A 16,688-nucleotide genomic window follows, 5' to 3' on the forward strand; every position below is an offset into this window, starting at 1 on the left:
GGAAGACCAGTGGCAGACAGTGGGAGAAGATGGAACAAAATGGATTTTGGCCGACATTCTGCAAATTTTCTCATTGATGAAACCTTTGATCTCAAAACAGTTTTCTGCTCCCAAAACTATAATCTGTTACAAACAGTGGATCAAGTTTTGTAGACTTTACCTTTTGTTAAAGTTTCAAATTGAGTTGTTTAGAAGGCGTGGAAAGGCAAATTTAGTTATTGCACAAGCACACATTACACAGTAGGCTAATTTATTCTCATTTGAAATGACAGGATGTGGTCTATCTTGGTTTAGTTCTAAAAAAATATTTGGTCTTACCTTGTCCATAGACTGGTTACAGGGTAAGGAAACCAATGTACTTTTGTAATTTGGGGAAGGCTATCCCTTTAAAATACTACCATTTATGTTATGTGCATCTGTCCACGAGAGATTAGCAATGTGCCACAGATAAACCATTTATTTTCGTAATCTTTGAGTGTACTGTTACTTTAACAGGCCGATGTTCAACATAAAACTCAAATCCCCAGAATGCACAGTAGTTTGAGTCCTCGCCAAAAGGGTAATGGTTAGAAGGGATACAGATTTGATCAAATCAACGTCAAAAGTAAACATTTGGGGGATTTTAGCTAACCATTTTCGTAACCATAATGTAATTATCATAACCTCATACGTTAATTCACCAAACCTGCTGCGTAACATGGTCTCCTAACCTGTTACGAAAAGTCAAATCTAACAAAAGCCATATCCCATCTAGTCAAAACCAACAAAAAGCGGAAACAAAAGAAATCGCAAATTTCTAGAAACAATTTTTGGTGAGCTGGGCAGAGATACAGGCATACAACTGACAGCTTTCAGTGTTAACACCATACACCTAACTCAGGAGGGCTGACATGGCTTTGAAAAGAATACAGAAGGTGAGTGTGTCCATTAATTTTATAACGTCGTCATGTTCATAAACGGTTGGTCGATGTCCTGTCACAAAATTCCACGATAGCAAACTATAGCTAGCTAGCTAGCTAATTTTAGCTTTGGATGTTAGCTGTGTCACAAAATTCCACGATAGCATACTATAGCTAGCTAGCTAGCTCATTTTAGCTTTGGACGTTAGCTGCGTAGTTATGTAACGTTAGCTAGCTACCAATCTAGCTATACCATTGGCTACTTTGTCAACAATGGTTTAACTTGTCCGTTATTCCTCACCAAAGAAATACAAAATTTTCATCGCAGCAATAATGACAATAAAACGTTAGCTAACTGTTAATGTTTTACCTTATCAGGCTGGCAAATCAAAGCTTGCTAATGTTAGTAACGTTAATTCTACCTGTTGGCTATTGGCCTACCAGCATAATCATCAGTCAATCAGTAACGTTAGCTAACTAAGTTAACTAGTTATCGGTGTAACGTTAGCTAGGTAAGTTAATTGTGTCAACGCCATAACTAGCTAGTTACAGTAGTTAGTTAGATACTCGTAAATTAGCTAACCAACTGGCAGTTAGCTACTCGAACTTGTAAGCTAGTTATGTTGCTGTTCTGGTTATTCCTGTCTGTCAATGAATAAAAACGCTTCTGGAATCGTCATCACCACGAGTGGGCTATTGTAGCTATCTTTGCTTGTTTTACTTTCAGTGTATATTTCAACAGAACATTAACGTTAATGCGCCTTTATATAATTCATGAAATTCAGCAGTAGCTCAATTATAGATATATGGGGGTCAATTCCTAGTTAAATATGTAGCTAGCTAGGTACCTTGTTATTTGTTATTTATTTAACCAGGAAAAACCCATTGAGACACAGCGTCTCTTTTGCAAGGGAGATCTGGCCAAGAAAGCAGCAGCAGTCAATAAACATTATGACATGTAAAACATACAATACAAACAGCACAACATGTCACCTAGCTAGCTACTTGAATTCGTATAAAGCCATATAGACCACAAGACTGACTTGTCAAAGTAGCTAACAACATTGTTGGGTAGACAATATGTATGGAATTTTCCCCCTGTACATAATTCATTGTGCTACATTTTATTTTACAGGAGCTACATGACTTGCAAAGGGACCCTCCTGCTCAGTGCTCTGCTGGACCAGTTGGAGAGGACTGTATGTTTCACTACAGCTTTTGTGGCCACCTCAAACTTAAATTAATGCAGAAATACAATTTGATGCATATGGAAGTGAAGGGGTATTGACCTCAGTCAATGAATTCCTTTTGGCTCCATTTTGTATTTTATTATTGTCAATAGTTATATGATTTTATGTGATCTAATGTCTCATCTTTCTTTTACAGTGTTTCATTGGCAAGCCACAATCATGGGACCTGTAAGCCCTTTTCTAAATTCTCATTTATAATTCTTTAGTAGACAATAGTGTCAATATTGTGTTGATTTCTGATGGAAGCTATTTATTCTGCTTTGGTCCCATTGTTATAAGCTCAACCTTCTTGCACCAAAGGAACAAGTGTTAGTCTCCTTGTCTTACTATATAGTCTACGATAACTGAGTTGCTTGGATGTGTGTCACCTCCAGTAAACCCCCATCACACTTCTGTTACTGTAAACAATGACAAGTAAAGGGAGGTTGACTGTGGGCTTTAACATTCTATGGAGTATTGGGTGTCATTTTATGGTTCACAGCACTGTTTTAACAAGGTACCTTTCACCCCTCTTTTAGACTGACAGCCCATATCAGGGAGGAGTGTTCTTCCTCACCATCCACTTCCCAACAGACTATCCCTTCAAACCACCAAAGGTTAGAAAGGCCTCTTCAGCTCCTGTTACACAATTTTCCCCTGGGTGTAGAGTACCCTAAACCACATGCAGTATGTATGCCTGACTTTTTTTTTTCTCCATGTATTTTCTTTCCATAGGTAGCCTTCACAACGAAAATCTATCACCCAAACATTAACAGTAATGGTAGCATCTGTCTGGACATTCTGAGGTCACAGTGGTCCCCAGCACTTACAGTTTCAAAAGGTAAGACAAACTGGCTTGTTTTTCTGTATCTTTTGTACCCTCATGAAAGTTAGTTGAAAAATGCATCTCAAATGTTTGTCTGATTTGTTCTCCAACTGTTAAGCTTGACAATATTGATCATGGCAATATTATTGCTGGTGTAATTGTGAAATAAACTCATCCTGGTTATCCCTGCCTTTTTGTTTTTCCAGTTTTATTGTCCATATGCTCTTTGCTATGTGACCCAAACCCAGATGACCCCCTAGTCCCAGACATAGCACACATCTACAAGCAGGACAAAGAAAAGTAAGTTGACACGCTCTCTCACACACACATGCACACCATTCTTTTAGCAGGAAAAATATATGAACATGACATTCCTTTCATGTGTACAGCATGTAGTCAATTATAGAATAAACATCTCTTCTGAAAGTAGACACTCCTACAAGATACTGTATAATGATATGGATGCTTAAAACAGACTGGCTGAATGTAAGATTTGGCTGTAAATTGCTCAATAAATCTTTGTTAAACCTGGTTTACATTTTATTTTGTTTTTACAGGTACAACAGATTAGCAAGAGATTGGACTCAAAAGTATGCAATGTAATGGACTGAAGTTTGAGACAACGGAAGAGGTTTAAGCAAATTAACTTCATGGACACTTCTGAAAACAGTACTGTTGCCACTCCTCATCCACACTGGTTCAAGAAGAAGTGTTGTATATGGGAAGCACTTTCTATCCCCAAATTAACTGCTTTTATGCTTTGAAGTCATTATTTTCCTTTTGTTTGACGTTCCCAATGTTATATAAATTATTATTCAGTTATTTCTGAGATGACCCATAAAAACAGACCAATTATGACTCCACCCCCTCCATCTTAGTTTTTTTCTCCTTTTAGAGATTTTTATTGTATAGTATAAAGCTATACTGAATCTATTTTTATTATTTTGCATTAAAAAGTTAAACAAACAAAAATAGATCCTGTCTTTATTGTTATTCTAGAGACACCTATTTATTTTAGATCTGCACAAGTGCCTGGAGGTTTGGGCTAAGGCTTTTTTTGATTAGGGCAGTAGAATTCAGAAATTCTTCCCATGTCATTTTGTATTTCACCACTAGATGACAGCATTTACCTCTTCTCACCTACTACAGCAGGGCTCAGTTGAATGCAAATTCGAATTAGGGCTATAATCTGGCAGGTTACTCAAATGGATTACACAGTTACCTTGTTGTTCTCAAATCTATAACTCCAGAGTTAATTGCATTTTTTTGGTTAAATTTCAGCTACTATCAGATTTAATTATGACAGTGCGTTCTGACTTTTCAGATGGGATGTCTAGATAGAATACGGCTTTTGTCAAATTGACGTCAAAAGCAGATTTTTGGGGGGGTTGGTATTTTAGCTAACCGTAACCCTTTTCCTTACCAAAGTAATTCTCCAAACCTGCTACGTGAAGTCTATTAACCTTTTACATTATTCCACTAAAATTCAATTTTGACCAAAGCTGTATCCATCTAGACAAAACCACTCTAGTCCTACGTAAGGATGAAAGTTGACCCTATGAACTTCAACATCTGAATTAAAGCCGAATGATAAGAGATGCATAATATTTGTTCAGTCTCCTTGTATGTATGCTGTGGAATAGCGCTGTAGGCCTACATATAAATGAAGCATATTGACTAAATGTTTCAATTTCACATTAGAGGCAACTCAACTGTCTTAACTGAAATTCTCCATTTTATCTCAGTGTATCAACTCTTACAGAAGTGGTTCTTGTGGGGTGGTGTTGGGCCATTGTGTAGTTTTCTTGTTACTGTATTTTATCCTCCGGATGTGAATTGCTTCCTCAATGTTTCTTAGAACTCAAAATGCTTCCTCTGGCTCTTCTCTTACTATACGGTAAATATACTGTATCTCATCGGTGCCATAGTGACATGGAATCGTTGAGTCATGAATAAAATACACATAGTAATGAACTTAAGTAAATGTTTTAAACCTAGTCAAATTAATAAAACAAACCTACCTACAGTGTGTTTGGAAAGTATTCAGACCCCTTGACTTTTTACACATTTTGTTACATTACAGCCTAATTAAATTATTTATTTTCCTCAATCTACACCCAATACCTCATAATGACAAATCCAAAACGGGTTTTTAGAAATGTTTGCAAATGTATAAAATGTTTAAAAAAATGATACCTTATAAGTATTCAGACCCTTTGCTATGAGACTTGAAATTGAGCTCAGGTGCATCCTGTTTCCATTGATCATCCTTGAGATGTTTCTACAACGTGATTGGAGTCCACCTGTGGTAAATTCAACTGATTGGACATGATTTGGAAAGGCATGCACCTGTCTATATAAGGTCCCACAGTTGACAGTGCATGTCAGAGCAAAAACCAAGCCAGGAAGGAATTGTCCGTAGAGCTTCGAGACAGGATTGTGCCGAGGCACATCAATGGGGAAGGGTACCAAAAAATGTATGGTTCCCTAGAACACGGTGGCTTCCATCATTCTTAAATGGAAGAAGGTTGGAACCACCAAAACTCTCCCTAGAGCTGTCTGCCTGGCCAAAATGAGCAATCAGGGGAGAAGGGCCTTGGTCAGGGAGGTGACCAAGAACCCAATGGTCACTCTGACAGAGTTCCTCTGTGGAGACTGGGAGAACATTCCAGAATGACAACCATCTCTGCAGCACTCCACCAATCAGGCCTTTAAGGGAGAGTGGCAAGACCCGAAGGCACTCCTCTGTATAAGGCACATGACAGCCCACTTGGAGTTTGCCAAAAGGCACCTAAAGGACTCAAACCAGGAGAAACAAGATTGAACTCTTTAGCCTGAATGCCAAGTGTCACGTCTGGAGGAAACCTGGCACCATCCCTACAGTGAAGCGTGGTGGTAGTGGCAACAGCATGCTGTGGGGATGTTTTACAGACTAGTCAGGATCGAGGGAAAGTTGAACGGAGCAAAGTACATTGCGATCCTTGATGAAAACCTGCTCCAGAGCGCTCAGGTCCTCAGACTGGGGTGAAGGTTCACCTTCCAACAGGACAATGACCCTAAACACACAGCCAAGACAACGCAGGAGTGGCTTCGGGACAAGTCTGAAAAATTGTCAAAGACTCTAGCCACCCTAGTCATAGACGGTTCTCTCTGTTACCGCATGGCAAGCGGTACTGGAGCACCAAGTCTAGGTCCAAAAGGCTTCTTAACAGCGTCTAACCCCAAACCAAAAGACTCCTGAAAAGCTAATCAAAGGGCTACCCAGAGTCCTCTTTTACGCTGCTGCTACTATCTGTTTATTATCTATGCATGGTCACTTTAACTCTACCTACATGTACATATTACCTCAATTACCTTGACTAACTAGTGCCCCTGCACATTGACTCTGTACTGGTAACTTTATATAGCCTCGCTAATGCTATTTTACTGCTGCTGTTTAATTATTTGTTACTTTTTGTTTTATTTTATTTTACTTACACATTTTTCTTAACTTCTTAAATCATTGTTGGTTAAGGGCTTGTAAGTATGCATTTCACTGGCACATGTGACAAATATAATTTGATTTGAATGTCCTTGAATGTCTTTGAGTGAAATTTGTCCTTTGGTCTGGAGTCCAAATAGGAGATTTTTGGTTCCAACCACCATGTCTTTGTGAGACGAGGTGTTGGTGAACGGACTATCTATCTCTCTGTATTTCCCACCGTAAAGCATGGAGGAGGAGGTGTTATGGTGTTTGGGTGCTTTTCTGGTGACACTGTCTGTGATTTATTTAGAATTCAAGGCATACTTAACAAGCATGTCTACCACAGCATTCTGCAGCAATACGCCATCCCATCTGGTTTGGGCTTAGTGGGACTATCATTTGTTTTTCAACAAGACAATGACCCAACACACCTCCAGGCTGTGTAAAATATATTTTACCAAGAAGGATAATGATGGAGTGCTGCATGAGGTGACCTGACCTCTACAATCCCCCGACCTCAACCCAATTGAGATGGTTTGGGATGAGATGACAGAGTGAAGGAAAAGCAGCCAACAAGTACTCAGCATATGTGGGAAATCCTTCAAGACTGTTGGAAAAGCATTACAGGTGAAGCTGGTTGAGAGAATGCCAAGAGTGTCCAAATCTGTCATCAAGGCTATTTGAAGAATCTCAAATCTCAAATATATTTTTTATTTGTTTAACACTTTTTTGGTTACTACATGATTCCATATGTGTTATTTCATAGTTTTGATGTCTTCACTTTTATTCTACAATGTAGAAAATAGTAAAAATAAAGAAAAACCCTTGAATGAGTAGGTGTTCTAAAACTTTTGACCGGTAGTGTATGTAAATGTGACATTACCGTTTTAAATTTTGGAAAAGTGTGAAAACAAATCTAAACCTATTTTTGCTTTGTCATTATGGGGTATTGTGTGTAGATTGATGAGCGAAAAAAACAATTTGTTGGTGTGACCCTGGATAGCCATGAATAAAAAAACAAGAAAATTGTGCCGTTTGGTTAATATAAGAAATATTAAGTATATTTAAAACCAAATACTTTAAACTTTTACTCAAGTAGTATTTTACTGGCTGACTTTCACTTTTACTTGAGTCATTTCCTATTAAGGTATCATTACCTTTACTCAAGTATGACAATTGTGTACTTTTTCCACCACTGCCTATGCTTTTCATACATGATAGTCAATAATGATGATCTAAAAAGGGTTCATTTAGACAAATGATGGGAAGGATTGCAATAAACTACATTTGGGAGGAGTCACACGTCTTCGAGTTGTGCCTGACACGTGAAAGTTTTACTTGTGCTCTAGACTCAGAAAAGAAACTGTGGATCAGACTATTTTTAGAGCGGTACTCTATGGGGGCATCAGAAGGGGCTCGAGAAAACGGTCGAGGAATAAGTCACTGCGCAACAATGAGTCTGAACACAATCTCGAAGTGATAAATGTCGGGAAGTAGCTTTTACAATCCACAATTTGGTAGTTTACAATTAGTTCGAAACGCAGTGGCCACTGGAAACGTTTCTGCGCAGCGCAATGGCTGCCCAGTGCGACTCGTTGAGCGGATACTTGCAACAGTCCGACCAGGGCTCGAACAGCGAGCGCAGTACTGACTCCCCGGTCCCCGGCTCCGAGGATGACTTGAGCGGACCCCATGCCTTACCAGACCCGGAGTGGACGGAGGAGAGATTTCGAGTGGACCGCAAGAAACTGGAAATCATGTTATTAGGTAGGCCTAAAGAAAAAACACAGACAAATGGTGCTCTGTGTTGCTACATTTTAAAACTTTGACTACATTTTAAAACATTCCTTTGTTATGGGAATGGGAACTATGCCAACTGTATGCTTCCAAAACCAAATTTCCCCCCTTCATATGGTATTGGCAGTTTTTTTCCCCATTAACATTATTTGGGTATATTTCGTGTCTGCCTTGTCCTGGAATGTGTAGGCCTGATGTTACTTTGTCGCTCGTTTACTTGTTTTTGATGTCTTCAGAGACTGTCCGGTTCAAAGAATTCTGGCCATAATTTGAAACATTTCTTTGTAGTTTCTTTTGATCACCGAAAGCAAATTACACATTGTGGTTCCCTCTGCTCGGTTGGTATTGAGATGTAATCAATGTCATGTATTTTTTCTAGGATGGGCATAGTTTTCTGTAGAAAGTTGCCTCAATATTACATGCATTTAAACAAACGTTAGACACGGTACAATTGTTTATGCAAAACTAGTCATTGAATTCTGACTGAAGTCTCGGTCACTTCACATGCATTTATAATGTTTGTGCTATGGTCAGCAGTTGAGAAGGATGAACACGACTCGACCAATAGGAGTCGCTATGAGCACGTGTTATGGTCATCGCTGAAGTTTTACGTTCTGATACCTCAATAGCTGAAAACACTTCTATCGATGAAACCAAACGATCCTGAAAATATTTCCTGGTCATTGGTAACCTATAACGATGCAAATGCCCACGTTGTTTATGGTTATTTAACCTAATTAAAAGTGTTTAAGAATACTATTTTGTCAATATCTCATGTAGTCTGTATGCCCAGTACTGTACAAACCTATTGTCAATGATCTGTCTGAGATACAAAGCGTATTTGCATCCACTGTTTTCCAGATGATGATAAAGTTTTATTCCCATTCGTAGCTACTCCAGCACAATCTCTGTCACGTCATGTCTGTGAACAGTTCAACGACTGACATAAGTCCCTTGGAATGTAAAGGGTGAGATCCTCATCAGTTATTGCAAAACGCATCTTGTAGAAGAAGAAACCAGGGTTATGTAACTGAAGACTCTTTATCAATCCCACAGGAAGACTGTGAGTTGCCATCAGCTGGAGAAACAGCCCAACAAGGCCATACAGGGAACATTAACAACAGGAGATAATGAACCCAATGAAAACAACCCATGGAAGCTGAGATATCATGCAAAACAAGGGGTTTCCTATTCAGCTTGACACGAGACAACCCATGTCTTTGTCTGTCTTGACACTTCTTTCTCATCCTGTTGGATATCTACTCAGTGGGCTACTGATTGATCTACTCTCCTTTGATAATATTTTATTTCATTACAGTACTCATTTGATTATAATGAGTTAACCTCCGATGAATGTTGTTCCAAACTTCTCCTCCGTGTATGCCCAAGATAATCCAGATCTGTGTGGGTGGACATTATTATAAAAATGCCTGTTTAATTGGAGCACATTTATCAAACCTGCTCTGTAGTTCTGTGTTTTGAAGTTGAAGAAAAAACTGTTATAGGTTTTCTGTCTGTCTTTCTCTCTCTTTCACCCACACTTCCAGCTCCTCATGGTTGTGGCCCCGTTGCTGCTGTGCTACTCTGCAGTCCTTAAAGCTCCATGTCATCCCTTCCTTTTCCAGGAAAACAACTTAACCAGAGGCCGTCCCTAAACTGAAGTCTCCTGGACATACTGTGTGTGTGTGCCTGCGCGTGTGTGGCAGAGGTCATCTCTTTAACATGTTGTTTTCTAGTAGTTTCTATGATCATGGCAGGATTTCGCCATGTTAACATTCAGTCAGTGGCATGAAGTGAATATTACTATTTGTTTTGTCTGTGGTCAGTCGTTGGCCTTTCTCAATTGGGCAAAGGTCTGTTCCCTCCTCGAGTCCTGTCCTCCGGGACCCGGTAAACCGATAAGTGGTGGCCATGAAGGAGAGTGTCAATTCGTTAATAGAGGAACGGAGGAGTTTGCTCCTCTCCCTCAATTGCCTCTTCCGGGGGAAGATGCTCAGGTGTATCCTACCACGGAAGAGTTGAAATCCCCCACACCCCCTTTGAAACAGCTGTTGTTTTCTCAGAGGAGAAATGCATGCACACATTTAAAAAAAGGATACATTTATAATTTTATCTATAAAATGTCTGGCTCAACTAGCTCAACATTTTATACCACTTTACACAGGTACTTGAAGATTCCAGTTCTTTAAACGTCATTAGCCTAATGACATTCTAGTGGAGAAGGATAGTCCAATTTCATACAAGCACATTTATTTCCACATTTCCTTTCCTCGCCTCCTCGATTTACCTTTTTCAAAAGAATGTGAGGAGAGGGAGTATATGACATGAGGAATTAAAGAAATCCAGTTGAGATTTAATTTAATTGAACCCATATTTTACCAGGTAGGTTGCCTGAGAACACATTCTCATTTACAGCAATGACCTGGCGAATAGTTACAAGGGAGCGGAGGGGGGATGAATAAGCCAATTGGAAGATTCTCCCAGTGGTTCAGAGTGAGTGATCGTGCAACCTCAACCATGAAACAGCATTAGACTTTAAAAAAAATCGACTTTCTCTATTCTGGAAGAGTTGAAGGATGTACTCTATCCCATAGGGCTTGCAGACATTCTTTAAGACATTCAGTCTTCATCAGCAGTAAGAGCATCCTTGTGTGGTTGTTTTTTTAATGGATAATTAACCAATATACCGTATATTTAACTCCAAGCCTGTTTAGGATGCTTTGATTGGTCATTGCGTGTTACCGTCAGCATTGTAAAATCTGTTTTCATTGGAGGAGAGGGCTTTGTTGATGTGGGACTCGGTATCCTGAAGTGGACACAGCCCAGAGTTTGGCCTATAGTTAATTCATTGTGTGGGAACTTCAGTATATTTTCACTCCAGGTTTTATCAGGTGTGACGGTATCTCTGGCCTCCCTTGCTTGGAAACTTGTGTAACCTGCATTATGCAAAAGGGAAAGGTCCTGCATAAAGCCTTGCTAATGTTAAAAGGTGCTTCAAATAACATTTCCTCCCATCTCAACTTCCACTATAGAGGAGGAGTTTTGGAAGACTTAATTTAGAGGGAAAAAACACCTGTTAGGAATGTGTGTAAGCTTTTATTTAGTGAAGTAATGAGTCGTCCTATCTGAATAGCCAAATGTAGGCCTCCTCTTGGCTTGCATTGCAGTGTGACTTCTTTCCAAGCCTCCCTATAAAATCCATTAAGCCAGTATCCGGATGGTGTTGAAATATACAGTATGACAGATGAGCATCTATTTCCCATGCACAGTTGAAGTCAGAAGTTTACATACACTTAGGTTGGAGTCATTAAAACTCGTTTTTCAACCACCACAAATTTCTTGTTAACAAACTATAGTTTTGGCAAGTCGGTTAGGACATCTACTTTGTGCATGACACATTCATTTTCCCAACAATTATTTACAGACAGATTGTTTCACATATAATTCACTGTATCACAATTTCAGTGGGTCAGATGTTTACATACACTAAGTTGACTGTGCCTTTAAACAGCTTGGAAAATTCCAGAAAATGATGTTTAGAAGCTTCTGATAGGCTAATTGACATCACTTGAGTCAATTGGAGGTGTACCTGTGGATGTATTTCAAGGCCTACCTTCAATCTCAGTGTCTCTTTACTTGACATCATGGAAAATCAAAAGAAATCAGCCAAGACCTCAGACATTTTTTTTTGTAGACTTCCACAAGTCTGGTTCATCCTTGGGAGCAATTCCCAACACCTGAAGGTACCACGTTCATCTGTACAAACAATAGTACGCAAGTATAAACACCATGGGACCACGCAGCCGTCATACCGCTCAGGAAGGAGATGCGTTCTGTCTCCTAGAGATGAATGTACTTTTCTGCGAAAAGTGCAAATCAATCCCAGAACAACAGCAAAGGACCTTGTGAAGATGCTGGAGGAAACAGGTACAAAAGTATCTATATCCATAGTAAGATGAGTCCTATATCGACATAACCTGAAAGGCCGCTCAGCAAGGAAGAAGCCACTGCTCCAAAACCGCCGTATAAAAGCCAGGCTACGGTTTGCAACTGCCCATGGGGACAAAGATTGTACTTTTTGGAGAAATGTCCTCTGGTCTAATGAAACAAAAATAGAACTGTTTGGCCATAATGACCATTGTTATGTTTGGAGAAAAAAGGGGGAGGCTTGCAAGCCGAGGAACACCATCCCAACCGTGAAGCACAGGGGTTGCAGCATCATGTTGTGGGGGTGCTTTGCTGCAGGAGAGACTGGTGCACTTCACAAAATAGATGGCATCATGAGGGTGGAAAATTATGTGGATTTTTTGAAGCAACATCTCAAGACAATTGAAGTTAAAGCTTGGTCGCAAATGGGTCTTCCAAATGGACAATGATCCCAAGCATACTTCCAAAGTTGTGGCAAAATGGCTTAAGGACAACAAAGTCAAGTTATTGGAGTGGCCATCACAAAGCCCTGACCTCAATCCTATAGAAAATGTGTGGGCAGAACTGAAAAAGCGTGTGCGAGCAAGTATGCCTACAAACCTGACTCAGTTACACCAGCTCTGTCAGGAGGAATGGGCCAAAATTCACCCACCTTATTGTGGGAAGCTTGTGGAAGGCTACCTGAAACGTTTGACCCAAGTTAAACAATTTAAAGGCAATGCTACCAAATACTAATTGAGTGTATGTAAACTTCTGACCCACTGAGAATGTGATGAAAGAAATAAAAGCTGAAATAAATCATTCCCTCTACTATTATTCTGACATTTCACATTCTTAAAATAAAGTGGTGATCCTAACTGACCTAAGACAGGGAATTTTTACTAGGATTAAGTGTCAGGAATTGTGAAAAACTGAGTTTAAATGTATTTGGCTAAGGTGTATGTAAACTTCCGACTTCAACTGTATGTCAATATTCTCCAACACTCACACAGATCTGGTCTATCGGTCAAAGGTCTGTTTTTACTATTAGACACATCATCTCCTATGACGTGTACTGTAAGTGGGGCTGAGGATACAATAGTTTTTATAGTGTCCTCTGTTTTGTCTGTTTCCCCTGCTGTTTGTTTTAGAGGCTTTGAGCTGAAGGAAGTGTGTAAGATTTGAAGTTGGAGGAGAAAAGGGTTGTTGTCTGAGAGAAACACAGTGGCTACATTAGAAACATCATGATGACTACACCGTACATCACCACATTAGAAGGCTATATCCACTAACACTCACTTTGTTTAGCACAGTTCCTTTCTGGAACAATATGGAAATAATGAGCTGAATAGAAATGGTAATACATGCCCCCCCGTGCAGTGCCTCCGTTGCACATTATCACAATTTGTTTTGGTGCCCTACTTCTAAATTAAATTACATGGTCAAATTGAAATGTCTTGAATTGGCAGTCAATGGATGACCAGTTTTAAGTCAGTTAATGATTTTAAGTCTGTAAATGGTTGCAAAAATCTCTCAGTAACTGTCTGCATACCTCAAGTTTTTGTGTGTTGGTGCAGGAGGAAAACTTGAATGCTTTATGGTTCTCTGGTCACATAAACTACCAATCTCATTAAAATTTGTTTTTTTATTCACTAAAGTGTGGGAAAACATTTCCTCTTAGTCATATATTCCAAATCAAATGTGTGTGAATATGCCCATGTACAGTATGTGTAGTTTCCATAGTTACAAGCAAGGTAGACAGATGTGTATTTGGCATGTGATTTGGAGACTCTCAATTGGCCTTTGTTTATTGGGGTTACCTTTTTACTAACAACATTTTATTGTTAATTTGAAGTTAAGTGAGATCTTTGTACAGACTTCTGGTGGCCTACAGTATACAGACTATATGTTAGCTGACTAACTACACCACCCCTAATTAAATTAATAATTTTCTTCATTGTAACATTTTGTTTCCCTCCCCTAAACCTCTACCTGACAATTATCGGGTAGCTGTATCTTGGTCTTGAGGTGTAAAAGCGCTCCTCGAAAACAAATAGTAAACGTGCAGATTTGCTGCTACCTTGTAGCCTGCAGGTTTACGTCAGTATTCTCATGCATCCTAACAAACGCCATTAGCTAACCGTACAATGTCACCAAGTAGGCTATGCCTTGCAACATTATACACTCTGTCCCCCAGTAGGGGTGGAACTGAGTACATTGAAGGCAATGTAAAAACTGATCCTGTATGGAAAGAAGCAGACTCACAAACTGGGTCGAAAAGCAGAAAAAGGGTCTTCTCTCTGCGGCACGTCCACATTCTGTCCTAAAATAGTGTAGGATGGGGTATAGGCCCCCATCCTCGTCTTCCTCCTGGGTGCTGAGTAAGAGCTTCAGACAGGAAGTGAGTGTTGTGTGGGGGAATGTGCTGCAGGCACCACTCTCTACTGTAGGAGAACACAGGACTGTTTCAACCTCCAGAACCACATACTATTAAACTAATGGGCTGTTTTAAGTGGTGTTTACTGAGGACATTACAGGGACTCATCATGGGGGAGCTCAAAGTATGTCAAGTATGTGGTGTAAACTTGAATATATTTCGGGTATAATGTTACTCAAGTGTTTTTTCTATTGGAGCTTTAACATCACTCTATACTCTGCTCCTCAACATCATGGCAAGCAGACATTATGCCAAAACAATATGTGATAAAGTGTTTGTGCCTTTTGTATGGTGTAGCTCTCCTCTCTGTATCCTGTAGCTCTCCTCTCTGTAWACTGTAGCTCTCCTCTATGTGTACTGTAGCTCTCCTCTCTGTATCCTGTAGCTCRCCTCTCTGTATCCTGTAGCTCTCCTCTCTGTATCCTGTAGCTCTCCTCTCTGTATACTATCGCTCTCCTCTCTGTATACTGTAGCTCTCCTCTCTGTATACTGTAGCTCTCCTCTCTGTATCCTGTAGCTCTCCTCTCTGTAGACGTGTAGCTCCCCTCTCTGTATCCTGGAGCTCTCCTCTCTGTATCCTGTAGCGCTCCTCTCTTATCCTGGAGCTCCTCCTCTCTGTATTAGACTGTAGCTCTCCTCTCGTATCATGTAGCTCTCCTCTCTGTATCCTGTAGCTCTCCTCTCTGTATCCTGTAGCTCTCCTCTCTGTATCCTGTAGCTGCCCTCTCTGTATCCTGTAGCTCTCCTCTCTGTATCCTGTAGCTCTCCTCTCTGTATCCTGTAGCTCTCCTCTCTTCCAACCTTTTCTGAAACACGCTGATACAATTTAACAATTTTATATTCAACTTTGCTTACACGTTGAATTCCTTCATCCCAAGCATGATGAAGTGTTCAGGAGCTAATTGAGGTCTTTTCTTGTGGAAAAACCTGCATGTTATTACTAAATAAAACCTGGAATCATGTTTCAACGGTCCGACTTGACTCGAGCTCTCTGACCCATTTCTCTGCTTCTGAAACTGTGAAATTAATACCTTTTTTTTAAATAATATTTTTTTACTTCACCTTTTTCTTCTGCACCTTTAAAGTGCAGATTTACATTCTGGCTGGTTTGCGGCTGCTATAATTGTACTTTTTTTGAACTACCACTCTCCCCTTTGAGTGTTGTGTTTTCTTAAGAGGACCTCGGTTAGTTGTTCTTTCTCTTCATTCAACATTTAGTACAATCTGCTTTTTCTCCACATGCCCTGATTGGAGAGAGTGCTCTTGGTTGGTGGACCTGGTCCTGGTTGTTGCTAGAATATTCTTCAATGGGATAAAAGAAAATGGAAAGAAAGGGAACAGAAACGTTATGTTTAGTTTGATGGAGAGGGCTGGACGGTGGTCATTTCAAAAAGGCCCTAATTGAGTTACTTTGTTGATTTGGATGTGTCAGTGTGGACTGCGGATGCCGTTCGTCAAAGTCATCAAGGAATGAATTCCCACACATTCAGATAACAAACAAAAAATAAGTGTAGATGAAAGATGGTTATTTATGTGAGTGAATTTGGGATATGAATTCTACTGTAGGCTATTAGCTGTGTTTAGGGTACTATGGCTCCATCTGTTTTAGTGAAATGGACTTTACCAGCCCCTCTGGAGTAGGTTCTTACACTACATACCAGGTACAAGGGGAATGCTTAGGTTGTGAAATGTTTCTGGCAAGTTTGCAACAACTCACCCACAATTCACCAATGGGAGGAGATGGGTAGACACCCACAATGTGATAAAGCATCATTCCTGCACCTCATTCTAATGCCTCTACTTAGCAATTAAACCAACAGACTGACTCAGTGGTTGTAAATGAGTTTGTCTGGGTCTCCTATTTGTTTGTTATTTGACTTGTATTTTTACTTAGAAAAAGGACCAATTTGTTAAGTGTTTTTTATACTTAACTGTTTATGTGGTATGTCTTAAACTGTCTAGTGTTTTATGGATTGTGAGTTGTGTAAGCTTTCTGTATCATATTTTATTTTCTAGGGCCCGTATCCACAAATCATCTCAGAGTAGGAGTGCTGATCTAGGATCAGTTTTGCCTTTTAGATCATAATGAGTAYGATGGTATGGACAGATCCTAGATTAGCATTCCTACCCT

General features: G+C 39.8%; 2 protein-coding genes across 7 annotated transcripts in view; both read left to right on the plus strand.

The window, feature by feature from the left end:
* Nucleotides 1-605: 605 nt before the first annotated feature.
* LOC111951979 (ubiquitin-conjugating enzyme E2 D4) lies at nt 606-3,723 on the plus strand. Its single transcript, XM_023970369.2, has 7 exons — nt 606-914; nt 2,035-2,098; nt 2,286-2,317; nt 2,668-2,745; nt 2,864-2,969; nt 3,161-3,254; nt 3,512-3,723. The coding sequence occupies exons 1-7, from the start codon at nt 891-893 to the stop codon at nt 3,555-3,557; spliced, it is 444 nt and encodes a 147-aa protein (XP_023826137.1). The 5' UTR covers nt 606-890; the 3' UTR covers nt 3,558-3,723.
* Nucleotides 3,724-7,756: 4,033 nt separating this feature from the next.
* LOC111951804 (protein bicaudal C homolog 1) overlaps nt 7,757-16,688 on the plus strand; it is a 66,361-nt gene continuing 57,429 nt past the window's right edge. For all 6 annotated transcript variants that reach the window (XM_023970032.1, XM_023970034.1, XM_023970036.1 and 3 more), the window contains exon 1: nt 7,757-8,184. In XM_023970032.1, coding sequence (XP_023825800.1) covers nt 7,992-8,184 — 193 coding nt within the window. In that variant the 5' untranslated portion in view covers nt 7,757-7,991. The remainder of the gene's footprint in view (nt 8,185-16,688) is intronic.

Source organism: Salvelinus sp. IW2-2015, linkage group LG25 (assembly GCF_002910315.2).
Source record: "Salvelinus sp. IW2-2015 linkage group LG25, ASM291031v2, whole genome shotgun sequence".
Taxonomy (NCBI): Eukaryota; Metazoa; Chordata; class Actinopteri; order Salmoniformes; family Salmonidae; genus Salvelinus; species Salvelinus sp. IW2-2015.